The sequence below is a fragment of the Haemaphysalis longicornis genome, unplaced genomic scaffold, assembly GCF_048455015.1.
Source record: "Haemaphysalis longicornis isolate Haplotype H1 unplaced genomic scaffold, Haemaphysalis longicornis Haplotype H1 scaffold_7, whole genome shotgun sequence".
Lineage (NCBI taxonomy): Eukaryota > Metazoa > Arthropoda > Arachnida > Ixodida > Ixodidae > Haemaphysalis > Haemaphysalis longicornis.
The window spans coordinates 48,827,194-48,854,324 of record NW_027526422.1 but is presented as its reverse complement, the minus strand read 5'-3'; the positions used below and the strand labels follow the sequence as shown (position 1 = coordinate 48,854,324).

The window sequence follows — 27,131 nt, the reverse complement described above, 5'->3', positions numbered from 1 at the left end:
AGCCATACATTGCAGGAAGGCAGAAATACTTGCAATACAGAGCAACTTAACCAACTGCAACAAAATAATGCTGGTCTGAGGGTTTGGCAAACTAACTGTAACAACACTCTATGAAGATGGAACAGGTTTTACAGCACAAGCAATGGCAATAGTAAATCCATTCAACCCTGAAAAGTTTGTACTTTTTTTCAATATAAAAAAAACTAACCACCTTTGCACTTGTTTAACAACTGTTATAATTCAGGGTGCATGCTCTTCTGCAGACATATAACCCAATAATCTGTCACTTGTGCAAATAGCAGATGTGGCATAAAGTGGTGTTTTATGTGCTTCTAAAACCGACACAAGGCATTCATAGCAAGGACAAAATTACGGCAAGTTAGAAGAGAAAGGGTACGGCTGTCCTGTGAAAGGTGCACAACTCAATATTTCGTCCTTGGACTGAAATTTAAGGTAAACTAAATATTCTTTTGGTGTCCATAGCAAAATACGGCACTTGTGGATTACATAGTGTTGAATTTTGTTAGGCTGAGGTTTGGACCTTGGGTAAAATTGCATGCAAGCGTATGATACTGAAGCTCAATCAACAATGGCACAAAAAAGTTTGTGACGCCTCACTTCGTGAATACAGGTTACACGCAAGCGTGTCGAATCTTTTATAAATGCTTTGATCACACGGCTTGGCGGCACTAACCATTGAATATGCAAAAGTAGCCCACATGCCGTCTTTTAAAGCACGGCCAACTCTCCATTGAGGAGATGTGTGACACTTTGCTAGGCCTCAGAGTATGCATGCAGGATTCAGAGTACAGTCAAAGATTTCTTGTAATCGAACCCCTAGTGCTTGAGATTCATGGATTGCTCGGTGCATGTCCCAGCTGTGCCTGTAGAAATGTGCGATGCAGCAGCATATATTCCTTATTAGAAAGCACTATCCCACACCCCACCATGGGCATGTGCAACTCTATGGGTAAGTATCACTTGGCTAGTTTAACAGCAGCAACTGTTGGTGTATGTTTCCGAGCACCAGAGTGTAAGCCACGTAACGCTTCGCTTTGAGATGGTATCATGTAAGCTGGTACCTGCAGCTTGATGCATGTTGACTACAATGGGCACTTATACCTGACTACGTTTGATCCCAAAGCGTGACATTAGGCCTAACGTTCTTAACATTCAGTTTAGGCCCAGCGTTAGGTAACCTCAAGTTGCGCTGTACGACATGCCAAGCACCTTCATACTCGCTGTACGTTGAGCCACGGTACTGGTCGACGACGCGAGGCCTAACAATGTTAGACGAGGCCTAACGGTAGGCCTAACGAGGCCTACCGTGTTGCCCCCCTTTTCTACTGTGCATCAACTTTTGCACAGGCGGGTTACAAAGTGAAAAATACGGGAGGCTTCAGACATGGTCATGCAGATTTCGTACATGGGCCACTTATGCTTGCATGTCAATAAAGTTGGTGCATTGGCCAACTTTTAATTATGAAGATTATTTTACTTTATAATCATGGCTAGAATGAAAGCCATAGCCAGCTAACCGAACAACAGGATTTCGGTGCAGGTTAGTTGGTATGTACCATGTTCATGGAAAATCGTTACAGCACGAAAAAAAAAAGCAACGGAGGATTAGAAATACGTAGGACATGTAAGTCAGTGCCCATTTGTGTCCTACATGTTTCTCTGTCCCATTTTTTCTCGTGCTGTTACAATTTTTTATGACCGAAAAAATAAAGTTTTTACCTTTGATGTGACGATATAACAGTAAATGATGCCAACAAAGTTTTGCATCACAAAACAGTTGTTCTCAGTAACTATAACCAGCTGACAAACAATCCTTGCGTTAACAGCAGCAGCATTAACTCAGTTAGCAAGACACAATTTTATTGCATTAGCTGAGTGACAAGTTTACACATTTTCAGACCTCGCACAGCACTTTGTTGAGGTTTTGGGCTGCAAAAAAATATCTTCTGAAGCTGCTAAATCCACTCAAAGACCAATATCACCTATGGGAAAAAAAAAAAGTTATGGAGTACAATGATGACGGCACATCTGAAATTACAATTACACCTATTTAATAAAAGTAATATGCTTTGTGGCGATATTATCTACCACATTACACAACCAACAAAATGTGCACTTTCTGTGATAAAAATGAACATGAAAAATTCAATACAAACAGCAAACTTGCTATGTTTGAGTGGGAGCACATCCCAATTGCTACTACGGCCATTCGAAATGATAATAAGTTTGATCATGATAATTTCGCCTTCCAAATTGAATAATAAACAAAGTTTAGGTGCACTGCTTGGAGCTACAGGGGACGCTGGAAAAGAGTTCAACAAAAGCTTCAAATCCAGTTCCCTCCTACTGTTGGTCTATGAGTAAAGGATGTAACATGGCATTATAAATATAGCATGCGCTAATAAATTTTAACAAGCAGCATGCTGTTGCAACAGTAAACTTGGTTTGACAGCAAATTTTTCCTGACAGCAACAAACAATGTATTTGTGATGAGAATCGCAAAAAGGTTCACCGACATGTGTGCTACATAAATGGTGACTTCTTAGAAATAGCCAAATGTTCGCAGCATTTCAAATTGCATCCTTGCCGCCTTGCGCATTTTGCACAAAGCTAAATGTGACTGCAAATTTATCTTGTAGCACACAAAGCTTCGTGTGATGGAATTCTTCCATTCTAAGTGATCAAAAACAGGATCGTGGTGTTAATTTTGGAATGTCATAATGTACAGCACTTCACTGTTTGGCACTGCAAGCAATATCACCAACTGTATTTCATCCCTTAGTCCGACGTCATAAAGCAAAACAGAAAAACAATAAACTCTGCATTTTTCGGCCTTACAACGCAAACGAGCGACAGATTTACAAATGCGCCCCGTAACGTCTCGACACAACACTGCACACACTCTGGGTCAACAATGGTCAAACATAAACACAAGGCCTACCTATGGTGTCCCCATTGCAATCTTTGTGGCTAACGCACACTATACTCGAAACAAAACACCGACGATATACAACAAGGTTTAAAAGACACCCGTTAAATGATGCTGAATTCACATGCCACTGCAATTGTGACACTACGATGAGGCGATCCATGTTTTTCATTTTTGTCCAGATCCTCGAGAAGGAGAAAAACAAAACAAAAAGCAAGAGGGATAGAAACACACCATTCAACACGGTCTTGACTGTACACTGTACAAACACTGCCTGCAAATCAAAAAGAGCGCTCCAACGTCTCTCAGCACTGAGTGAACGAGATTCCCACTGTTCTTCACCGTCTCCTCGTCCGCAGTGACCTGCTGGGCGAAGGCTCGTAAGTGGGCGAGGCAGATGGAGAGGCCTCCACACCATTATTGCTGCTGCTCCTGCCCGTAGAAGCCGTGCTCCGCTGAGACCTCCGCAGGGCCACATTCCTGGTCTTGTAGCGGCCGGACTGCGGCCTATCCACGACGCCAGGGTAGTGCAGCCGGTACAGATAGCAGGAATAGTTGCGCCGCTCGTCCTTGACGATAACCACTACCGTGTCCAGGTCGAGGGTCAACGTGTAGTCACAAAGCTGGGAAAAGCGGAGCGAGAAATTTTCTGGATTAATCCTTCTTTCGAAGGACATATTATTGATGATGATGATGATGGCAATTTGTCACGACATTCAAATGAAAAAATTGTCATATTTCACGATAAAAAAATCCTGTGTGTGTTGATGCAAAGGTATAAGGGCGAATACAAGCCCAGTACTACATTTTCCCTTTACAAATGTGTATGCACAACCTAGCCTCTACCAAAATATTGTCATCACAACCAGTGATGTTCTGTACTGGGAGAAAAATTCCCATTTCTAGGCTCAGATATTCCCTATTTGTAGCCCTTTTTTCCCTGCAGGTCTATCACGAATTCCCTTCAAATTTCCCTGCATACTTTTTTGCAGCTGATAGATCTTTGTGTGGATTCCTGCTAGGCTTTGGGCGTTAGCCAGCGCCACCTGTGTCTACTTTAAGTAGCTTTCTGGACACAGACGCTGTTCTGAGAATCAGAGTTTCAGTGTGCACTACATTCTACTACATCTACCGCTCAGCAGCACTTTACTTCGCATTTCTTGTTTTCGATCAAACAGCATGCTTACTTTGCATCCTAAAGCTCTAAGGTAAAACTGCCCATATGAAAAAGAACGAGACATTGTTGGGTAATTGGAGTAATTTTAGCTCAGCGCCGGGACTGCTGGGATGTGGATTAAGGTGCACCCAAAATACTTCCTTGTATATTGAGCAGGAATATATGCGAACGCGTTCAGCCATTGAGCTGCCTCAGCTTCAAACTTTACTAGCTGTTTCTCAGGGAGTACATATTCTTTCCTGTATTCTCCCTCCTGTTTCGTGAACCGGATTGGAAGCAGTCTTGGATGCTTTTGGCTTGCGGGTACACAAACTGGGATACTTGAACATAAATGCGACGAGTGTCAACGGACCTTTTTGAAAGGAAACAAAGGAATGACTGTTGCGAAGTCCGGTTTACTGACATTATTTTTCCTTTCTACTCCACGACTACTAACATTCCCGAAATCTTATAAAGATTCCCTTTTTCCCTTTTGGCCAGAATTACAGCTGGAAATTTTGTATTTACGAATTTGGCTGGCATCGCTGGCTTATGGCCGAGTGGTCTGGGACTATTTTGCAAGTAGCAAGTTCGAATCCCCGATAGTGCATGTCCTTCTTTTTTTAGGTTAATTTATTTGCTTTTGAGCAATGTTTTCTATACTGAATTCACCATTTTTGCGCTGTAACGTTCATTGCTCCATCAGCAAGTTCGCAGAACGCGTGTAGACTGACACTGACGCGCTGGCAAGTTCTTGTTGGCGTTGTGTTGCCATAAGCACCGACTACTTGCAAGCACAGTCCCAAATCAGTCGACCCTTGGACTGGTGCAAACACACCTCTTACGATACAGGCACGAGCCAGGCAAGCTCCAAAGATGGGGGGAAAAGCGCATCGAATTTGAGCGTCTGCAGTGACGCGGAGGGCATTCATCCACAGTGTACACCTCGGCTAGTGAATGTTACATTTCTAAGTGGTGCTGGCAGGCTCATCTGATGCATTTTAGAGACGAAAACATGGCAGAAGCGCGGTATGCTGATTACTGAGATATCGAGAGTGCCCAACCAACGATAACGTCAGATGCAAAGCATGTTGTTTTACAAAACCAAAACTGAAACTGTTTTGAATTGCAATCTTGGACATCGCCGAATCACATCGCGTCTCGCACGGATGTCACTGCTTTAGTTGGTAGTTTTTCTTCTTTCAGGCTTTATAAAATAAGCACCGGATAAACGATGAAAAGTGTGTTTATTTTATCCAGCCTATGCAATTCAATCAAAAACAGAACCTTGACAAATTCACTCCAGTGTCCCTTTAAGTGCGGCAAAATTTGGACTGAGCCGCCAGTCCCTGCCCTTCATGTCCTTCGTCTAAATTTTTTTGCGCTTTAACGTCTTTTTCTGAGAATTCATTTAGGGAGGGTGTTAGCCTTGAGGAAATACAGTACAGTCAAACCCCTCGATAACAAAATCCCCATACAGAGTAGAACGCTTATAACGTACGTCGCGGGAGCCACATAAATCCATGCTATAAGTGTACTGTGCTAAAAACAAAACGTGCAAATCCAACCATATAGCAACCTATGCTTTCAGTCATTCCTTGTTTATCATCGCTCAAACAAACGCCACTTAAAAACAGAAGCACAGCATTTATTTTGTCACTTTTTCCCAGATTCAGACGCTGCCGCACCCTTTTTTTAACCGCGAACGTGAGGGAGCATGTCTCCGTTTCTCAGCGTCTAGAAGGATGAATGGGGGGGGGGAGAGGGCTTATGACGGCAAGACAACGTGATAAGGACACAAGCCGGATTTCTTTTTTTCACCCCAGCTTGTGTTGGTGATGCCGACGGTGGCTGCTTATCAGCACAAAGACAAGCTGTTTCGGTGGGGTGGATGCAGACGTTTTATCACAGATATATGATAAAACAATTAAAATCCGAGGGCACCTAAGTGCTTCTTGCGAGTAGCGAATGCAAAAGCATTAGGGTCCATTTGAGGCCTGCTGTGCGCTTTTGTGCTCAAGCAATGCTTTCGAGTTTTTCTGCGGCTATGTATTTGAGTTCTGCGAATAAATTGGTGCAGGCTATTTTGCACAGTTGCTGTGTTAGCAAGTTACTGAAGACCAGAATCATTTAGATGATGCTGCTGAGAATCCTACTGCCACGTAGAGTGGCCTTGCTTGCTGGTGACTGCTGTGCCGCCAGATGAGGCCAGTGTGTGAACAGGGCCGTATCCAGAATTTTTTTTTTTTTTTTTTTGGATGGGTCATCGGTTATAAAAAGGGAGTTGTTTGCCGAAAGTAGCCCTAAGCCTCACTTACAGGCTGCCTGTAAAAAAAATTCGGAAGGGGTTCAAACCCCCAAACCTGGCTACACTGGTGGTGAGTGCCTGATCTGCCACACCCTCCGCTGTCTTCTTGGTGGCTCCATACATGCACTGGCATTGCCTGGCAGTGGCGTCCTTTTGTTGTATGTTAGTCATACAACAAAATCGTATAAATTGTTGTATGCTATTCATACAACAATGTTTTTTGTTGTATGTTATTCATGTGAATCATGAACTCTGGAATGCGGCACGGGTCATGTGGGTTTAAGAGCCCTTTCCCCACTACAGATGTGGCTGACGCCAACTATTTCGCTGATTATGCCACTTAATGCTTTCACATTAAACAGCTTTTCTCGTAAAGTAATGCAAAAGCTGCAAGCTTTTTGTAATCACTGACTTCATCCAACTGAGTTGCACATAAATCACAGACAAAAATATTCACGTAGTTTTCCCGCTAAAGAAAAAGGCGAGGAAGGAAAAAAAACGTGCTTCCTTATTTCATTTTGTTACACTACAGCACATTTTTATTTTCTACCCATGTAAACAAACACTTTTCTCTGTGTTTCTGCAACACTTTACGTATTTTCACAACCGCTAGAACACCCTAAGCCAAGCCAATTACACAGCTAACGCAGATCTGTACCCTTTCTATAATTCACACGATGGAACGAAGTTGCAACGTCAGATTTTTCTCTAATATATCTTTGACAGAACCTCTCGGAGACAGTGTGCAGTATCACTGGGCTACCGATGATCGCCTCTGGATCAAAAGGGGTCAAATTAAACAACAATCACGCTGGAAGCAGACATCTCATGAAAAACGTGCAAGCTCTTTACTCGTCTAAGCAAATGCAGCTGACGGCCAGCATTTTTTATTGAATCATAATGGTAAGTTTGGTGAGTTGGTTAAGATTCATTTACTGAAAACAGCACGTCACTAGACAGGGGCCAAAAAGAAGGTGCTGTGTACCCTTCTCCTTTTTGTCCCCGTCAATTAGCGTACTGTTTCTATGAGATTAGTTTTAATTGTTTAATTCATGCTCATGCTACCCATGTGCATTCTCCTGCTGTCGCTCCCTTTGCATCACTTTTAAGAAGCACGAAGTTACAACCTATTTGGACACAAAAAAGGCCAACCATTTCAATTAACTCGGTGGCAGTACTCTCTAAACCAGTGGTTCTCAGCTGTTACTGCCCCGGGGACCCCTTTGGGGCTTGCAAAAGTGACGGGGGACCCCACGATGGAGCATATGTTGATCGGTGTCGTAATGTTAAACAATTTGTACTTGCAGCTTACGTCGCCCACACACTTACCCGATTCCCGCCTTTTCTGCGTGACGTTAATGACAATGCACGCCATAATGCTGAATAATTTGCTCTTGAATCTAAAAGTCTGCCTTTTATGTGTCTGTTTCTTTTCTTCTCATAGCTGGCGTGGTGTGCAAAAAGCAGATGTTAAAATACGTGCTACGCGGAGAAACTAAGCGTACACGTAATGTGGCGAAGCCACCTTTTTGCATTGCAAGAAAGTGCTAGTTAGCCAAATCGAGAAAAGAATGGCGGGAGTGGGGGGGAGGGGAGTTTTGAGCGAGGCTTCGCGGACCCCTCAAATGCTCTTGCAGACCCCCTGGAGTCCGTGGACCCCCATTTGAGAACCACTGCTCTAAACAATATCTCTTGGTCTGGCTGAAGAGCAAGAAGAGAGTGAAAGAACACAATGCTTACTCCTCTCTCTGGCATGACCACGATATCCGATATTTCTTGTTTTAAAACCTCTATAATCTTGGCACTGTGATGCCCAAGGTTCCCGACAGCATCATTCGAGAAATTTAACATACTACGGCACTGTCCACATTTAATGCACTTCTTACTGCTTCGTATGACAGAGGGATAGAATGCACCTCCACATCACTCAGTTGTTTTTACTCGCTGTCACAAAACCTTCTCTCGATATAATCACCCCTCGCCCAAAGAAAAGCAAGAAGTTTATCCATCAATGAATCAATCAATCAGGGTAATTGCTCACCTCATCCAGGCTCATGCCCAGCTCAAAGCACTTGATCCGCTCGCCCGATTCGTTGTCGTAGATGCCCACTTTTCCCATGCAGCTCTCGTCCTTGGGGTCGAAGCCAAGCACACTGAACAGATCGAGCTCGTTCTCGTAGTCGTCCGAGAGGAGACTTTTCTGGAACATGGGGAGAAGTTCGAGCTGCACTTCTGAATTGCGACTAAGCCTTTTTTCTCTTTTTTTAAGACCATCAGGGACACATTAATAATTTTCAGCGTACACTACAATACGGCTTGCACAACTAAACAGTGTTTGTCAAGCACTGCTACTGAAAACAAGATCATTGGTGCTCGTCCTGCCTTTTCTTTTCCCAGTATAATAGAAAATGGCTGCATGCGAAATGCAAGCAAGCCAATAAATGAAAAGATAAGTGGCCAGTTTTGCGGTCGAGAGCTGCCTAAAAGTGAAAGGCAGGCAGTGAAATCAATGTCGTTACTAAATTATACTTTATTAAAGGCCGTGTCCTGACAACAGCCTTGCAAGCAAAACAATGAATTGTCTTTCTGTTGCAAATTTTTTTTATTTCACATCATGGCAGCACTCATCAAAATTATGCCCACAGGAGTAATCAGTGAGTAATGAATGACGATGCATTGTGATGTCTGTATGAACGTCGGGACAGATGCCTCTTTAAATCCAAGCCATGCATCGTATGAAGCTTGACTCAAGTTTACACAACGAAACGGCAGTGTCTCAAATTGCCATGTCATCAATGAAGCTTTGTGGTGATGAACACCAACAGACTCGCTTAAAAACATGAACGAGCACATTACGCGCCTGAAAACATTTAAGGGGGCCCTGAAACACATGTGGAACATCGCAAAAGAGGTAGCGCAGTCAGTACACAACGTGGTCAATGGCATCTGTGCGAAGTGTAATTGCTTTGTGTACAGCTGAAACCTCATAATTTAGAAGGCAAAGTTTGCAACCCTGCAAAGTTTCCAAGTTTGCTTTTGAATCGGTTCCAACGTTCTGCTTGTTTATGTGTTGTCATTGCGTTCATGTGTCACGGAGCAGTGATTCCTGCCACTGGACAGCTTTTTCGTGCACTTTCAGTGAGCATAAGCATTGCTGCTTACCCTCACTGGTTGGATAAAAAAAATTATAACTTGAAGGTTTGTAAAGCAACCAAAGCTGCACTTGGGTAATGAGTCGTGCCGTCGTAGAGGGATTCGGATAAATTTTAGGCTGCCTGGAGGTCTTCAATGTGCACCCAAATCTCGACACACGAGGCATATTCGTTTTTCACCTTGATTTGAAAAATGGCTGCTGCGGCCAGGAACGAACCCAGGTTTTCGGGCTCAGAAGGACAGTCCTTTAGCCACTGATGCCGACACCTTAACATTGCGTGCAGCATTCTCACACGTTATTGTATTCATCTCGGTTTATCCTTTTTTTTTAATGCGTAGCATTCTTTGCCGAGTACCCCCCAGCCAGGAACGTGTAATGCCCTGCATTCCCACAAAAATGTGAATATCGCGGAAGTTCCACCTGTAATCGTTATAATAGCGCAAATGGAGATGATTGGTCGAACGAAATTTTGAAAAACAAAAAATAAGAAAAATATAAAACAATTACGCAAACTGGCGAACCGCGTGCTGCCCTGCATTTCCGCAACAATGCAGATTTCGGGAAAGTTCCAAATGTAATCGTTATAATAACGTAAATGGGGATAATTCGTGGAACGAAATTTTGATAACCTAAAAAATAAGAAAACTAAAAAATAATTACGGGAAATGTCAAAACGTATAACGTATGGCATTTCCATAATAATGCAGATATCGCAAAAGTTCAACCTGTAATAGTTGTAATAGCGCAAATGGAGATAATGGTCGAACAAAATTTTGAAAAACAAAAAATAAGAAAAATATAAAATAATTACGGAAACTGGCATTCCCACAATAATGTAGATTTCGGGAAAGCTCCACCTGTAGTCGTTAGAATAGCATAAATGGAGATAATTGGCCAAATGAAATTTTGAAAAAAAGAAAAATATATATATATTAGGGGTGTGCGAATATCAATTTTTTAATTTCGAAGCGAATTCGAATAATAAAAACAAAGTTCGAATCGAATCGAATATTTTTCGAATATTTTTCGAATACGAATACTTATTGTTTTTTGTAAAATTAATGTTTGCACCATCTAAGAGACACAAAAACTGCAACTTTATTGCACAACAAATCACACAAAGTAAAATTAGGAATTACACAATACCATTGCACTGAACAGGTTAAGGTCTGCACTCACTTAAATGTTAACATGGAGAAAGGTTAACTGCTCGACATGTTCGGGGAGCAGTGACAACCTCCTGCTCGTCACCACTTTACCAGATACCGAAAACAGCCGCTCACTTGAGACACTAGTAGCTGGCATGCTCGAGCCCGTGCACATTGCTGCGCGCTGATACAGTAAAATTTTGATGATACTAATCTCGCGGGACTGCGAAAAATATTCGTATCATCCGAAATTCGTATGAACCAACACAGACCAAAAAATTTAGCGCTGAAAAAAGTTTTCGTTTATTTCTTTTCCTACTTTCGCGTGAAGAAATTCGTGATTTTTTCTGCTTTTTTTAACCCCCGTGTCGCAAAGCATTCCTTTCTGGAGCACGTAAAGCTTCGCGCTCGTCTCCTCGCTCACTGTGCCCAAGCTCGCTACGCGCCGCAACAGCCAAGCGTGAACCGGATGGTGCGTTTTTGCACGCGATTCGCTCGCCTCGGCTCTGCGAGCGCTGTATTTTCACGCCCGCATCGACGATTTCGCGCCCGCGGTAGCGCCCACCTCGGTCAGAAAATGACGCACGACGCGCGCGGCAGAATGGAGGAGCCTGACTGCTTGCGATGAGATCGAGACATAAAGGAGGCTATGGATCGAGACAGCCGGCTTGGCTCCGCCGGAGATGGTTAGGCTTAGCACCCCGGCAAATATTTTATGGGCGTTTTCACTAGCGGCGCGGATGATGTTTTATAGTACCGTTTTCGCATGCATTATCAGCTCCTTTACCGCACAAGCAACTGCGTGTCTCCCTTGAGCCGCATTTTAAAGAGCGGTTAGAAGCGGTTGCGCGAGCGCCCGCGCCACTTCGCGGCTGGAGCCGACGCCATGTTGACGCCGCCGGCCGCGCCGCGCGCAGCGTGGGGGTGGTTTCGCGGCGGTGTCAGCGCGTTGGGCGTGCGCAGAGCGTTTTCGCGAGCAGAAAACAACAGCCCGGCCGTTTCTGTAGAAAGAGTGACGAACAGGGGAGCGAGAGCCGTCACTTGCTCGTTCGGCAGTCGGGTGCCTCGCCGGCTCGTTCGTATCTTCCGCCGGGCCGCGCAGGTCCGTTCGTAACAGCCGAAAATTTTCCCATTGCAAACGATGCAATTTAGCCAGGACTTTTCGGAAATTAGTATCATCCCGAAATTCGCACCCCCAGAATCGTATAATCGAGAGTCCACTGTAAATAAACACCAATACAGACACGCTCTGAATTTTTTTTTAGTTTTGGGTGGTTCGAATATTTCGAACAATAAAAGTGTCGTTCGAATCGAATCGAATACCAAAAAATTCGAATCGAATATTCGAATTTTCGAATATTCGCACACCCCTAATATATATAACAAAAATGTGACAAAAAATATGGAAAATGGCAAACTGCATAATGACCTGCATCTCAACAATAATGCAGATTTCGCGACTGTTCCACTTTGAATCGCTATAATAGCGTAAATGTCGGACAGGATTTAGAAAAACCAAAACCTTTGACTGTAAAAACCCACGCTCAAGACAAGCGGCATAAGAATGCTACGCATCAGTAGGTAATTCTCTGAATTTCTGCAGAATTTTTTTTCTTCTTTTAACTGTTTTGTTGCACTTCTCATTGCAGGACATGGGTGCAGCCTGTCCAAATGCTCATATATCTTGCCCAAGTAAGATGATCGCTTCTCCTTGAGCACAGAGGTCTCCCATCGATGCCAAAGAAGGCAGCCTGGACATCATATTGAACGCTGCAAACTGACGCATTTCGAGAGCACAAATGCTACGCCGTTTTTAAATTGCCATTTTCAGCGCATACACAAAAATGTTGCCATGCAGTTACTGGCTACGAAGCCATGGTGAAGAGATGTTTGCCATCACACAACACGAAACATGGGACAGGCAGTGAGCGTGGCACCCATCGGGCTCTCAGCTACAGATAAGCGAAAAATGTGCGTACGTTTACGGGCACCAACTCGATGCCGATGCTTACAGAAGTAACGCGGACGTGGTACAATCAACCAGGCTTGCCATCGATACATTTTTGAACTCAAATGCAAAGCTGAGGCCATTGGTGGCTTGGCTGACATTTTAGCTACGAGCACCCACACTGTCATTATAGAAAGAGGACCTTGCCGTGCAGAAAACAGATAGTACATCACCTGCAATACGGTCAATCATAAAGCACAGTTTTAGGAGCTTCAGGCAGTGTGCACATTGAGGCACCTTAGTTTATGAAGGATTTAGACTGATAATTGTTTGCTGACATGTGCATAACCACGCTTGTCCCTGTTCCCAACCAGTGATTCACTATCACGACTCAGGAGATAAATACGGACGAGTGCATAATATGTACTCTTTGAATACGTGATCACTCCGTTAATACTGATCACCTTTACACAATTCTTATAGGAGTTGATCACTTGGACAAACACCACGTGCTCCATAATGTCAGTGGGGGGCCACTTCAGAACCCCTTCAAAGGGCAGTCTACAAGTTTTGCGAAAATGCAGAACTGGATTTTTCTTTGCTATGTTACGGTGTAGGTAAACTGGTATTCTTACAACAGACTTCACTAACCGACTAACGCCTGTGCTACACGGTAACTTTCAATTGACAATTAGACTCTCGCCCACCACTGTGCCCTATGTATTTACAATGGAGCCCTCGATAGGCAATCGGTTCAACGGCCTTCCGAAGGCCGTTGAACCGATTGCCTATTGAGGGCCCCAATCAATTGAAATTTACCGTGTAGCACAGGCAACATGCAAGCATGTTAAAGTGTTAAAGTTAAAGATTTATGCATTTCTAATTAAAAGTCTGTGCCAAATTTAATGCTTTTTCAAAAATCTCATGTAGACAACGTGTGCTCCCTGGGAATGTGGCGAGATTACAGCATGGCAGCGCATTTCTGCACACCTGGGCAGCTTAGAAATCACGGCAATCTTTCTATTCCCATTTTCTGAGCTAACTGCCCAGGGCTAGCCCTTGCACTAACACTCTACTCTAGCCAAACCCGAAGAAAGGGAAACCTCACTTTGTTCAGCCCCTGTTTACTGCCCCTCCTTACCTCTACACTGAGCGTGCTGTAGGCATCGTAGACAGTCCTCCGCTTGCGTTGCAGCGGCCTGTTATTGCTCGCTTCCTCGGTGATCCTGCTTGGAAGCTCCCGGAAGGTGATCTCAAAGCACTCCTTCAGCGACGGCTTGTTCTTCTTGTTTATAACCAGGCGGAAAACCCTGCAAGGAGGTGGAGGAGGGTCCCAAGACACTAACTGCATCAATCACGCACGCACCCCCAAACTCCACCAGTAGGAATTTGAACACACGAGCTAACGATATGTGAAAACACTATTAAATCTCACCTGACCCACTTTCACAAGTCCACTTGGTGGTTGCCTATGCGCCTCCTCAAAAACTTTTAACTTTTTGTTACATGTGTTTGCCCACTATATAATGGCGTTTAATTGTCACCAATAGCACTACAAAGAAGTTAGTCTACTATCGAAGTCAAAAGTTTGAAATTTACAAGCAAAATATTTTGCCTAGGAACGCTGCAAGGATTTGACCGTGCGCATTGTTTCAGTGAAAGTCACTGCCTCGGTTTGTATCCCCATAACTGCTAAATCAAAGCTTACAGTCATGCAAGCCTCATCGCCATGTGCACACGTATTCAATGCACGCACATTTATATGAGTAAGGTGCTCTTCCAAAACAAACTTACAGCAACCTTACCAGAAGTTCACACAGCAGCTGCAGTCGTGACTTAAAATGTAGGCTCGGCACAGTTGGCATTGAGTAATTCCTTCATAGCAAAGGCTGCCACAGTCCTGAGCATCAAGCTCCAAGCAAGCCAAGACAAGGGAAAATTTTTTACTAAGTATGACCACTCTGCCCATATGACTGCCGGTTTCAGCAAATTCAACACTGCAAGCAATGACACGTTATTCTCGTTAACGTTAACTTACTCTTCCACAATGTTTTCGGGTGTTTCGAGACATCTGCATGCACTATGCATCTTGAAAATTAAAAAAAAAAAAAAAAAAGAGCATTGAAGTTTTCAAGCGAAGCTTTTGTGTCCTCACTGACGTCATTGTACGCCAATACGCCCTGCAGGAAAGCCAACTTTCTGATGACAATGATGAATGATTGTGGGTGAAGTGAAAGTAAAAACGCTTTCCGTGGCTGGAATCGAACCTGGGTCCCTCACATAATGAAGTCGGCATCTATCCGATTGCTTCATTTCGACAAGGTCGAGGCAGCAGACACCGATTCGCACCGTAAACCCCAAAGAGAGAGAGAAAGCTTTTTAGTAGAGGGAAGCAGAGAGGCCTACCGGCATGTTGTCGCCTACCTACGTGCTACTCTGTGGGGTGGGGAGGAGGGAATAAAGTTGCAATAGGAAGTAAGGTGGAAGGGAGAGAACAAAGAAGGAAATAAAAGAAGTGAAAAGAAAACAGGAGGTAGCAAGTTTGTTGGGGACCGTGAGTGCGACACGTGAAAAGTCTATAGATGGTTGCATAGTGCGAGGATGTTCTAGTCGTATATCACCTCAGTGAGACTGACGTCATGGAGGTAATCAAATAATGCGGCTAGCATTTTACGCTAAGACGAGGGAGATGGCCATGGTCCCAGAAGTGCTCTTAAAGTTAGGAAACTGTGGTTGAGGCACTTGATCTTCTGTGCGAGGTCGTTTCTTGCTTGACTTTACGTAGGGCACTCCAGTGAGATATGCTCGACTGCTTCCGGTGGACCGCAGTTGTCGCAACCCAAACCAAAACGTTAGGCCTACAGATTGATGTGGGTATTCTAAAAAAGTGGTGTGTACCTCCAGAGTAGCCCATACTCGCAGTGTGGGATCGGCCAACCAAATAATCCATCATGAAAAAGCTTCGTATTCAACCATCGTCGTCTTTAGACGGGGGGGTTTTTTAATTTCTTTTCCAAAGGAAATGGTAAGGACAGGTGGTGTCACGTATTCATGCACGCTTAAATTCTACTCCTCACTAGAGTATAGAACGAATTCACAGCACGGCGTCCCTGAGAAAAGGAATCAAATTTTTGTTCGTCTTAGAAGGCATGAGGACCAAATACAAGTATGGTTCGTTAAAAAGACTGCTTCGTCCCTATAACAACGACACCAATTTTACCACAAACTTCAAACAAATAATCAAGGTAGTAAATAAAATAGATCAAGCTGTGGAAACTCTCCATCCGCGCTCCGGTGATTTCTCTATGACATCACAGAACCTTGCGTGCGCAATTGGGGGCTGCCGACCCAAGTCGCCACACCACCACCACCAAGCATGACTGGGCAATCGTAGTGGGGCTTCTGGTTCCATTTGATCGTATCACCTCAATGCTAACATGCAGTAACACACTGGTAAATATGCTTTAGTGCTGGCCTATATTGCATCACTCCCGCCTGTAATACATCACTTTAGCGTGAAATTTTTGAAAGCTCTTTCATATTTCTTGCATTTGCTTTTGTTAAAAAACGTCGCTCTTGTGTGCCAGTATGGAGCCGAGTTAGTTACCAAAGGCTAGTTCTTTGGAATTGAACAAAGCGGTATTTTGTCTGCATGGCTCCCCTAAGCTGGCCACAGCTTATCATGCGACAAGGAAAGCGCAGACGTCCACAACAAGGAACACACTTGCAACAGTGCCACCACCAACTTCGCGAAGCAGTCTAGCCCTACTTGATAAAGTGTGAAGAGTTGTAGATGATCCTCCCCGAGTCGTCGGCATGAAACGCGATGGAGTCCGGTTCCGTGCTCGGGTTGGGGAAGTCCAGGAACCCGTTCTCGGCCAGTTCGTCGGATTCCACCGATTTGATCTGGTCAGCAGCAGCAGCATCCGCAATTAGGACCACGTTCCATGGCACACAATCCCCGCAAATGAGGCCCTGGCAGCCTTACCTGAAAAACGCCTTCCCGGGCCGGCGGGCTTGAGATGTAGTGCCACGGGTAGCAGCCAAAGTGGAGCATAAACTCCGCGCACTTAACCTCGAACAGCACGGGAGGCGGCTCTATCGAGAGAAGGCAAAGAGGAATCATAGCGTCTTGCTACAACAGACTGCAAACATCAGGGTGGACATAACAAAGCGATGTGACAGTACGGTGGTGTTCATATACACAGGCGGAGCATTGGGTTTATCGTGACAAGCGTTTTTTCTCCCTGTACTTGAGGTGTTGCTGATTATACCTTCAACTCTAAGTATATTTTATATGCACCAGACTCTATTACATAGCTCTGGCATTGTGTGCGAGAACATTGGGAGAGTGCATGATGGTTAAAGGAGCGAACAATGAATAAATGGGCTACGTATCAACAAGGAAGGGTATGTTTACAGTCCCACCACACTACTCTATGACACTGGTTCAGGCTAGTTGGTATTACACAAGGACCATTTTTGGCGTACTAAAAATGGATGTAGTCAGCCTTGATTTTTCCCATGCTAAAAAGTGTTGTTGCTGTAACAGTCAGCATTATCACAAAGAGGCTTTCCCCCCTTCGTTGTCTCCAGACAGTAAGGGCATTCAATAGCAGCTACAATAAAAGAAAAATGAAATGCACAGCTCAGGATGCTAACATTTGGTACACTGCTGATTCGAGCAAAAGTTAAACATGCATTTGTTTCGGGAAGGGACTTCACATTATAAATGGTGGCTTTATCGGTACATGATAGATGTACCCATGAAACTGCAGGGGACAACCACAAAACGGAAAGAACGTACAGTACGAGTGAAGCACGATACTCGTACTGTACGTTCTTGATTGATTTGATTGATTGATTGATTGATTGTAGGGTTTAACACGCCAACGCTACACAGGCGATGAGGTGCGCCGTAGTGGAGGGCTCTGGAACAATTTTGACCACCTGGGGATCTTTAACATGCGCTGATATCTCGAACACATGGGCGTTTTTGCCTTTTGCCTCCATCAGAAAAGCGACCGCCGCTGCCGGGAATCGAACCCGCGACCTTGTACTCAGCAGCATACTGTATGTTATTTCCATTTTATGGCGGTCCCCTGTAATTTCAAAAGCGCTCTCCCGTCTATCATGCATCGATGCCAATGAGCCCAACGTCAAGCTTTAGTGGGTTTTTTGGGCCTCTTAAATGCCACTGCCCCCCACCCCCCCCCACACACACACCTACTTCTTGAATGTAAAGGAGCAAAAGTTGTATTCCTGAAAAAGTTTCATGCAACCCTGGTTATGCTCCACTGTTCGTTTAATGAAGAAAAATGAGGTGCACAAAGTTCAGCCCAGTGGCTCACCTTTGATCTTGCAGTTCAAGGGTAGGCCTGCCGGGTAGGTGCCCACTTTGGCTCCGTCCAGGGCCACGCAGGGTTCGAAAAGTTTCGCTGTGTACATGCATGACTGGAAGGCAATAAATGGCACATGGAACACACTTTTAAGAAGCAAAACAGGGAAATCCCAGAACTCAAACGGCAGACAAACTCCAAATTATATAATTTCAGCTTCACGAGCTTCCAGCTAAGAGCATCTCTTTCGAAGGTGATGGAACTGACAGTTTTGAACTGAAGATCACTGAACCCGCTGCTTCACTGATCTTTCTTGTCATCTGATTTTTACTCCTAAAGATTATATTTCAATTGGTGGAATTAGACAAGCAGTTGCAGTTGCAACAATTGCTGACATGGACTAGCTGCTTCCACACATAACACTGCTCCCTCACATGGCAGAGAATGCGCAGGATGAATTTTCTCGTGTATTATTCTTTTCTACACACAGCTGAAATGCTGTGGGCGACACCCTCTGCACAAGGCACAACCTGGTTGTGGTTCCTTATCATGCATTCATTGGGTTTGCAGACTAGATATGTTTGTTTACAGAGGCACGACAGATTGTTGGAGGTGGGAACTTAAAACAGCAATGTTAGTGCCTTTTCCAACATTGATTAGATTGTGAGAAACCTTATGAACATAAGTAATTGCCTTCACCCTTTTATATTGCTGATATGCGTGGCACCTGGTCGTGTTCCCTAGAACCGGCTTTAAATTTGGAAATAAGCACTTATCGCGTGACTTCAGTAATTTTGGATAACCAGCGCATGAAAGACGGTTCACCATTTGGCAACAATTTTCTTCTTCTAAGTGTAAGCATAGCTGTCTCAGTGCGCTCTCAAAACACAACCATGTTATCCCCTATTAAAAAGCTTTGAATGCTGTGAGCTAAATGGTACAAGTGCCACCTTACTTTAAATTCATATAAAAAAAAAGCCCATGTAATCCTGCAAGAAACGAAGTCTGAGGTCTAAGTCACGGTCTAAGTGGTCATCCCCCAACATTATTTAGCACGTGTATTCTAAAGAGACAATAAAAAAAATAGCTCAACTTGGAATGCCTATGTTGTGTAGTGCAAACACAATGTAGCCCTTCAGCTATTTAGTGATACCTTAGAACCTTGGTGATGCATGGAAGAGGACAAAACACCATGCACCCTAAGCAGCTTGCCTAATAAACAATGACAACAACGTTACAGTGATCTGCAGTACCCTTTGGTGCTATCTCAATGCTCAAAATTTTGACTCTTGCCCATTTCACGGTAAAAATTGACTTTTCGTTAGTTCCCACACACAAGTTTTAAAAGGGCAAACACGTTTGCCATCCATTCAATTTAGCTGTGGAGACTTGACAGCGTTCCGCCATAGTCCTGATTCCAGCAAATCAATGGACATTAGAAACAGTCTGAACATAGTACTCCTCAGGTAAAACAGCATGCATGCAAACTGATCGAAAAAAAAAAGAAAAAAAAAACTAGGAAAAAATAGCCTACACATTATTTTATTTTTTTCACCTTCCTTTATAAGGTCTTCTAATAAAAAGAGGTATGCTTCATTAGCAAGGACAGAAGCCATGACAGTGTGCTTCGGTATTCAAAACATAAGCTCGTTTGGATACATGGCAGTATTAGAATGATAAACTAACATATTCTTCGTAACCAATTAGTGGGTACCTCTTCCTTGTCTCATTTCTTAGTTTTGTCATGACTGGATGCTTGCAGAATATGCAAGTGCTCTTTTACATCACTGGGCAGTAATGATATTTTACATAAGTTTAACTAAGGTGCAAAGGTTTTTCAGACAATGAGAAAAAGGAAGAAGATGCGCATTTGAGCTCTACAACAACCAGGTAAAAGTCTGAGGCAAAAGAAGTGAATGTGTCAGACTATCTGCACAGAACAGACTACTTACTTCTTCAAGGATGTCTCTGAAGTTGTACAGCCTGACCGTTCCCGTCACTGTGCTGCCTGTGCCTACGATAAGGAGGCCCTCTGAGACATTGGCATGGCAGCATTCCTTCCCAAAGATCTGCATGGTTACACGCACACAAAGGAACGCTTAGGGCTTTCCCCCACACGGAGCATTTCACACACCCGCACTAAGACCCTCAGTAACTCACAGCTCTGTCAATTTCCACCATGCCTTTGAACTGGACGGGAAACATGGTGAATACTGCTATGGTGATGAGGACCCTTGGCTTGCTCCTTGACTGCGTAAAGAGAAAGAGAGAAAGAGAGAAGGATTACGGTGACTAACACTGCTTCGCGTCTGCAAAGGTAGTTCCCAAGTGTCAGAGGAAATGAAACACATTATAACATTACCACACAAATCCAAGGCCCCCAGAACCAAATTGTTGCCAGCACATTGCAAGAGGAGCACGCCATGAGGCTACGTGCAGTCACTACCATCAAGCTCGATCTCAAACTTCTCCCAACCACCACACCGACAGACCACAAGATGCCTTCTGAGAACAGCTCGCCGCCAGCACCCCAAATATACCTCTCACCCAAATGCTGGGGCAGTCCACTTCAGCCTTCAAGGGTCACACATCCCATTCTATATTGACTTGAGCACTTTATCGCTGCTCCACCCAGTACTTCCAACTGACATCAGCCACTGTCAGGACGTTTGCTCGCAGCCCAACAAACCCAAACCTGTCATACTTCCCTGAGACGACTACACCTACCAGCTCAAGTGAAAGCTTTGCAACTATCCCCATGTCACGGCCAGCAAGACTTGAACTAATAACCACTTCTCCAACCCACCCAAAACAAAGGCTAAACCTGCCACCTCCACAACTATCTGCACGGTCAACACTACCACTGCGTTGTTCAATAAAGCGCTAGTGTGTCTTTTCTTGTGACCAAGACTACTGTGGAGGAGACTTCATACTTGAATGTGGCATTCAGGCCTTTATTTCTTGAAGGTTTCACATGACCACTAAACTCTTTCAATAGTACGCAGTGATCCTTTCACAGCAACAATAATGATAAGGAAGCTGGCATTTTTTCGTCAAGTATGCTGCCTGGCAGAAATATAACTGATTTAAAAGCTGTTACTGAATACCCCACTTTCCTAACAGCTTTTGTTTGACCTTATGTATGGGTGCACTGATAAGAAGGCATATGGTGGCTTTTGGACACCAAAAACAATAGCTAACTAAAGCAGAAACGCTGCAGAACAATCTACTGAGTGCATAAAGGAACGACAACATATGACCCATGAAGGGAACTCCTCACTGTTTGGTTCTGGCGCACTGCCGTTAGTGACCAAAGTGACTAGGGCCCGAAAACACTCACTGCGAGCCCACGATCGCTTGCTGCTTGGGAAGAGAGAGCGTTGACAAACCACAACTTTGCTTTGCAACCACACCTAACTTCATCTAAGTGAAAAGGTAGCTAACGATTCGCATACCAGCCTTGGATGTTTACATGGGCACCAAGTTGACCAAAGCAAGGGTGTTAACTCACCACCTGTGCCACCGTGTGAGGGTTGGGGTTGTGAATGGATTGCATAATGATGGTCTCGCCGTGGGTCTCCCAGTCGATGTGCTTGAACTTGTAGCGGTTCGGCGAGCCCAGGTAGATCTCCTTGTGAATCTTGCCGTTCATCTTGTCGTGACAGCAGACCCAGTTGTCGGCCGTGAGGGAGAGGAACATTGCCCGGCAGTCTTCGAGAAGCTTTGGCAGTTCGGGCTGCGCAGTCACATAGGATGCAGTACATCACCGAAACGCCTAATCAGAGCCCTTCAAATTATGAGGAAGGAAAGAACACTGCCATGTAAATGCAGGAAGAGCATTCAGTTGAACCCTGTTACGTTCAAAGTTCAGCTCAAAATCCTTGAGTACTGCCACTGGGAGATTAATCTTACACCATCTGTACACAGCCACCGAAATACAAGCAGTAATGGCTGGTTACAGCATATAAACATGACCGATTATACCTTACCTATGAAATATATGACAAAACAAATGCTACTAAAAATTTCTTGAAAAGAGAGCGGAGCACACCAGTCTCCGGTCAACTGAGGATACAATGAAGCCGTCACTAGGTCACTTCAGTCGCAAACGTGAGGATGAGCGAGACGTTTGTATCTGCTCCAGCCGAGTGCACGTGTGCCAGGTATAACTGAACCGTTTTTTATTTTTTTTTGTAAGATAAAGCTAAAGCTGGGCCATTCGTGCTTAATGCCTAAATGGAAAACGGCGCACAAACAAGATGAAGAAAAATGACGCCATGCAGCATTGTTTAGAACAATGGTCACGCAATGTTGCAGTTGAGGTAACACCAACAGCCTTGCTGTAGGTACACGGTCCAACACTTGATGAATTTCAACAAGTGCGTTTAAGTGTTCCCGGGAGTGTTGCTGGTAAGTGTGCTCTGGGTGCAACTGACGTATTTTTTGTGTAGGCCACGTTGGCCGGCACGACGTCATTCGGCGTGGCTGGCCTTTTAGAACGCGTTTCTCCCTGTGACCTCCGCTGGTGCCCGTGCGTTTTGGTGAGTGCTGGCGCGGCTCGACTGGCGCAATTGACAATTTTTTTCGAGGGTTGCTATCAATGGCGGCTTGTTGTCCAACTAGGTATGGTGTGCTAACGTTCAGGTATTACTTCGTCGCAAGAAACCACACATAAAGGTTGCTTGAGCGCTGTTTTGGTTGGCGTTCGTCGCCTAGTTTCCTGTTCACACATTTCGCCCAAATAAAGCTGTTCAAAGGCCGTAGTTTTTTCTTTCTATTTCTACGCACTCTCTTAAAGTAACAAAATAAAAGCCTAAGACTTTGGAAACGTGACTGTTGAGGTAGCACTACCAGCTTTGCTGTAAGAAAAAAAGAAAAATTGCAGAAACACCCAATTGGAAATTGTCGAATAAATGCTCAGGCACGGCGTACATCCAGACAATTTAAAATCGGCTGGCTTCACTAGTACACACACGTGCATTGCTGAGAAGATGTTCTTACAGGTGCCGTATAAGCAGTCTGGTACCAAGTTAGCAAGGCCAGGCCTGCTTCCTTTCATTAAATGTCCGCATGAGACCCCGTGTATCCCTATAAAGCACTTTGCAAGGTGCCACATTAAAGTTGGCTTCACTACTAGGCACACATGCACAGCTGGGAAGACATTCTTTCACAGGCAGTTAAGCAGTCTGATATCAAAGCGCGAAGGGCCTACGGCCTTTTATTAACCGCATTTTCATTTGGGGCAAAAATGTGACACATCAGCACACTCATGGTGTTTACTGGGGAGGTATAAATACTTCCAGGGCTGGCTACTTCAAACAGAAAGAGGCTGCATAACCATCTCTTCCTGTTTAAAGGGGTAGTCAGCACTCTTTATACGCATTCTGTTTCAATGGGCCAGCTGGTAGACTATGTGTCTGCCCACGTGAATGCATTGCTACATTGCTTTGAGAAAAATTTGGAAGCAAATACCATATTTACGCGATTCTAAGCACCCTCCCCTACTTTCAGGAAAAAAGTTTGGAAAAAAAGTTTGCATGCAAATCTAAGCACCCCATTTTATAAGCAACTATCACAAGGTGGATTTCAGCAGGATTGAGAGTTGGGCGAGTCGGTATTGTGACGTGGTTTTTGGAAACAGCGCGTTAAAACAGGACCAGCGCTCGTCCTGTCTGGTTCTTTTCCAAACCATGTGAATTTCAGACACATGGAAGCGGGCCCGAGTTGACGTTGTGGACAAGATTTCTTTGGAGTTTACCATTAAAAACCACTGCAACGCAACCGAAGACGACCTGTTCAGGGATAGAGCGGCGGTCCAAGCGGCACAGCGGACTCGATTGGTAGTGAGTGGGACTGAGTATTTGACTTAAGGGTTCAGTGTCTGTACCTATTTTTCTTTTGAATGTTTGCCAAATGAAACATTATTCCTTGCACCCACCTTGTCAAGGTACGGCCGCAAAAAAAAAGTTCAAATCTAAGCACCCCCCTCACTTTTTGCATCGCGACAGTGAAAAAAAGAGGGTGCTTACAACCGAGTAAATACGGTACCTTTTCCCTGACATAACTTCACACTGAGTACTAGTATTCCTGACTTACTAAAAACACAATGCTTTTTCTAGGGCTGAACATAGCAGAAAACAAGGTTGATTGGTATTTCACACTTGTAAGCTTTTAGTGGTAACACAAATACGAGAAATCGTCCTTTTAAAGCAAAGCTTATTTATACCTCACTGATGGCGACGTTGCCCCAAAACACATGGTGAGAACACCAACTTTCTCTGATGATGATCGTGGGTGAAGTGAAAGATGGTTGAAACGCGAAGTTTTCTTTGGTTGAAAGCCAATGTCGTCAAAGTCCAAAATCCAAACAATTACGCCCAAAACATGCTGCAGGAAAGCCAACTTACACAATGAGTTTCCACAAAGGCATGTCAAGAGCCCCAAGAAAAAAACGCTTTCTCTGGTCATAATCAAACCTGGGCCCCTTGCATTATGAAGCCAACATCCATAAGATCCCGCCATTCTGACACAGTCGAAGCAGTTTGGATTTTGGACTTTCGCTCAGGTTACATGGGAGAAAGCGTTGCATTTTCTCCATCTTTCTCTAAAGAAAGGGGATTTGATTTTTAGGGCGCAGCCCTTTGGCGGCCATCTCTGGGCTGAGCTGCGTTGTCGGCGTAACCGAGTGAACGATGGCAAGCGAAAGAAAAAGCGAACGATGAAAGAAAGCAAAGGAGGATAGTGTCGCGAAATTGGAAGGGGAGGGCGGTTCGCCGTGGCGGCGCGAGCTAGCGCTCTCCGAAAGCATGCGGTGGGGAGGGGAGGGGGCAGTATGCTGTGCCCGCACGAGGCGCTCGACGGCGCAACCCTTGGCAAAAACGGAAGGGAGCGTGCGCGTGACTATGATGTGTGTTCGCTTAAGACGAAGTTCACGGTCCCTTCTTGGGACGCGCTTCACACCACCGACGCAGAGCCTTATCATCGCTGCCATCGAGAGAACCCACGATTGAGTGCTGCCTCAGTGCGCTGCTGCTGCGCCCAAATATCGCATTAGGGAGTATCGTAATTACCAGCCAATTTTTAACACGAAAGTGTTTTATGCCGAGGTCCACCAAAATCTGACTTTATATCTGTCCCGGAAATGACATCGCCAGAAAAACCTTGATTGACACGGCTGCGCCGGGATTTGAACCACGAACTCTTTTGCTGCAACGGGAGGTACCCAACGTGCTCCTGGCACTATGAACAGACGCGTAAACACGACGCCAAACCCGCCTTATACCCTTCCCTTCAGATGGTGCTGCCGTCTTGGAGAAGCAAAGCGAAGTAGTGGATCATGACGCTAATGAGTGCTGACAGTTGGCGCCTCGATGCCAGCGTCTACGCGTATGGGGGATGTGCAGCGTAACCTGCGCAGAAGCCTCTAAGGCAATGATTGCGGAGTACGATGACGCTGACTTGCGAATTTCGTGCTTGTGGCCACGGTCCGCTGCTCCTTTCACTGCAGCAGACCGTGTGTTCACCAAACGACTCGCTGCCACCTGTTTGCGTTAGTTTGCACGGACGGTTCGCGAGCGCCTGTGGTTTCAGTCGGATTTACGCAATGCACCGGCGCATGCAATCCAGTGTCTAACGTTTATGTGTATAACGGGTTCATACCGGTGAAATATAAATAGCGATGTGCAAGTTCATATCGAGGCACAATAAACATTCAAATGCCCCTGTAAAGCCACATTTCACTTTCGTGTTTTACCGGTTCCTATGAAAGAGGAATCAACCACTTTTTTTTGTGGTCTTCTACCTCGTGTTAGCCTTACATTAATAGGTTCTTACATCTTCATTTATTCGGAACCTCGGAAAGGTAAAACTGACCTGGTTTTTCTTACCAGTGCTTAAACGGCATTTGATGCTAACTGCACCAAATCAAACACTCACCAAAGGTCCTGAGTACACCAACGCATCTTCAATTTTTTTGTCTTTCGGTTCTTGAGGGAGCTTATAAAGAGTACAGGGTATGGAGTTGATGCCGCACCTGTTACAATAAGACAACAGTTGTACCGAAAGAAGCTCTATCCAAAGGTATGCAGGGCGATAAAAAAAAACGCATAATGAAAGGGCTTACAGGGCCAAACAAGTTCTGTAGTTTTCAAGGTAGATGTGGCCACTGCGTTATCAAATACATAAATTAATCACAGCGAAATATTAGACACAAGTAGGAAAAAATGAGGAAATAATACTTTTCCTTACTCTTCAAATGCAATGGGGTACTTGGAGTGCATCTCCCAAATCTTCGTGAAGGTTGACCGTTTCTGTATGGCGGCAGAGGAAGCGTCATTAACAGAATGATTAGTTTCCTGGGAGACTAGTTTACGCCAAGAACGTGCACAACGTTGTCAAATCGCTGTCTCGTACAGAGACAGCTTTTGAGCAAACGCAGAACACTCGTACGCGACGAACAGAGCAATCGGCAGCGAACAGGCTTAAAAGTCAAAACTTCCCTGAACAAGTTGTATATCGTGTGAATCACGCGTAAAATGACCGATTTGTTGAGTGTGTATACTCACGTCGCATATCATTGACCGCAGTATCTTGAGCCCAAACCTGTATGGGGATTTAGTAATGCCGAGTTCCCGATACTGTAGAGCGTGTACGGTCCCCTTGCTCCTGATTTTGGGCATAATACAGCAGTCTGCTACCCTTGGACGCTTAAATGGAATTCATTACGATGCACAGTCATCTGTGTTGTCCTCCTCACAGCACTGGCGCAACCATATCCTCTTGTTCTTTTCTTCCTGGTGCACTTATTGAGAGCATTTTCTACTTAACCTGGCCGCAATACATCTGACGTACGACCACGAACGGAGATTGACAAAGGTTTGAGATCGTGGACAAGGAAACTTAATAGAAGTTGCGCACCGGCTGGTGCTGCTTCGCCGCAAAACAACGCCAAGAAAAGCGTCAAAGAAAGCAGAACATGCAACAGCTGTTTCCGGTTTGTGCAAAACTTGCAGATAACATCTTGATTTAAAACTTTACCGCTAACTTATATTTTTGTAGCATTTAAACTAACAAAATATTTAAAATATTGAATCGTGCTTTTGTTGGTATAATTTTGGCGGCCAACATTG

At 44.6% G+C, this 27,131-nt stretch overlaps 1 protein-coding gene across 1 annotated transcript; it reads right to left on the bottom strand.

The window, feature by feature from the left end:
• Positions 1-1,839: 1,839 nt before the first annotated feature.
• On the bottom strand, positions 1,840-26,970 carry LOC144145551 (DDB1- and CUL4-associated factor 17-like). The gene is made up of 13 exons (XM_077677198.1): positions 26,568-26,970; positions 26,251-26,312; positions 26,126-26,167; positions 25,939-26,035; positions 21,515-21,739; positions 20,164-20,253; positions 19,956-20,072; positions 18,016-18,118; positions 16,653-16,762; positions 16,434-16,570; positions 13,806-13,974; positions 8,456-8,614; positions 1,840-3,573 (listed from the first exon to the last, which is right to left on the bottom strand). Exons 1-13 carry the CDS (start codon positions 26,679-26,681, stop codon positions 3,289-3,291), a joined length of 1,710 nt encoding a protein of 569 aa, XP_077533324.1. The 5' UTR covers positions 26,682-26,970; the 3' UTR covers positions 1,840-3,288.
• Between the last annotated feature and the right edge of the window lie 161 nt (positions 26,971-27,131).

Bases quoted from the DNA above. Each gene is read 5' to 3' on its own strand.
- LOC144145551 (XM_077677198.1), bottom strand. From the start codon at position 26,681: ATGCCCAAAATCAGGAGCAAGGGGACCGTACACGCTCTACAGTATCGG. The intron at 18,119-19,955 runs GTAAGTAGTCTG...ATTGCCTTCCAG, and splicing joins TCAGAGACATCCTTGAAGAA to TCATGCATGTACACAGCGAA. The intron at 16,763-18,015 runs GTGAGCCACTGG...TTCTCTCGATAG, and splicing joins CTTGAACTGCAAGATCAAAG to AGCCGCCTCCCGTGCTGTTC.